General features: G+C 73.6%; 1 protein-coding gene across 2 annotated transcripts in view; it reads right to left on the bottom strand.

Moving 5' to 3' along the window:
• The window catches only part of MBD3 (methyl-CpG binding domain protein 3), a 16122-nt gene extending 14979 nt beyond the window's left edge, over positions 1-1143 (bottom strand). The window contains exon 1 of one of the 2 annotated variants that reach the window (XM_027668406.1): positions 1091-1143. Coding sequence is in view for 1 of the 2 variants with exons in the window: in XM_027668407.1 (XP_027524208.1) it covers positions 722-735 (14 nt within the window). In the remaining variant the exon portion in view is untranslated. Of the gene's footprint in view, positions 1-721; positions 869-1090 lie in introns of those variants that run through there. The other variant, XM_027668407.1, reaches the window with a different exon arrangement.
• Between the last annotated feature and the right edge of the window lie 93 nt (positions 1144-1236).

A 1236-nucleotide genomic window follows, 5' to 3' on the forward strand; every position in this document is an offset into this window, starting at 1 on the left:
GATGAGACCTGGAGCACCCTGGGCTGGTGGAAGGTGTCCCTGCCCACGGCAGGGGGTGGCACTGGATGGGCTTTAAGGTGGCTCCCAACCCAAACCACTCGGTGATGATCCCATGACAGATGCGTTGATGGTCCATATTTTCCCGACAAGCAGGGCCAAGCGAGGACGCAGGGACAACTCCCCTGCTCTCCCCAGCTCCCGAAGGACCCGAGTTTCGCGGCTCAGCCCTCGTGGGTGCGGGGAGGATCCATACGGCCACCTACGGCCATATGAGCCATAGGAGCCATACGGGGATGATATAAATAGCAAACCTGCAGCTCGCGGGCCGTGTGCTCCCCCACAGCCACGCTCCCGGGAAGGAGCATCCCGAGCCTGCCCGGGGCTCCCCCACCACCGCGGGCAGGCGAGGCTCCCTCCGAGCCCCCCCAAAAAAATCCCTAAATGCACCCAAAGAGCAACAGAGAGAGAGCGAGAAACGACACCCCGGCTGCTCGCAAACGCCTTATTCATTTGAGAACACAAAAAACCCCAACGCGGTTTGCAGGGATGAGCGGGGGCTCCCCCCCGACGGGCAGCACTGGGCTGGGGGTGCTGAGCCCCCCGGGGCAGGTCCCGGACCCCTCCACCTGTGGCTGCAGCCCCGGCGGGGCCCCCCCCGGCGCCCCCCCCCCCCCCCCCCCCCCCCCCCAGTCCCCGGGGCGGCCCCGCCGAGCGCTCCCACCTCTTCCGCTCCATGGCGGCTCTTCCCGGCCCGCTCCCGCCTGGCTCCGGCCGCCTCCCGCCGCCTCTTCCCGGCCGCCGCCGGCTCCTCCGGGCTCCCGCTGCCCCCGGGAGGCGGCGCCGCGGACCCGGCTCGTCCCGGTCCCACTCCTGATCCCAACCCGATCCCGATCCCGATCCCTCCCGCCGGGCCCCGCCGCTGCTCCCTCCGCCCGCCCCCGTCGCTCCGCGCCCGCCCCTTCCACCGGCCGCCCGCCGCGCCCGGATCCCTCCGCCCGGATATAGTCCCTCCCCCCCCCCCCCCCCCGTGCGCCCCCCCCTCTCCCCACAGCCCTGCTCCCCTTCCCCCCCCGGGTACCCCCGGTCTTACCGCAGCCCCCGTCGCCGCGGGCCCCCGCGGTGTCCCCGCACGGCCGCTTTGGGCATCTTCCCCCCGCGCCCTCCCCGGCCGCACTGGCGGCCCCGCGACCCCCCGCCCGCGCCCCCCGCAGCGCCGGCCCCGCCCCGCGACCCCCG

The sequence above is a fragment of the Corapipo altera genome, unplaced genomic scaffold, assembly GCF_003945725.1.
Source record: "Corapipo altera isolate COAL_440 unplaced genomic scaffold, ASM394572v1 231, whole genome shotgun sequence".
Lineage (NCBI taxonomy): Eukaryota > Metazoa > Chordata > Aves > Passeriformes > Pipridae > Corapipo > Corapipo altera.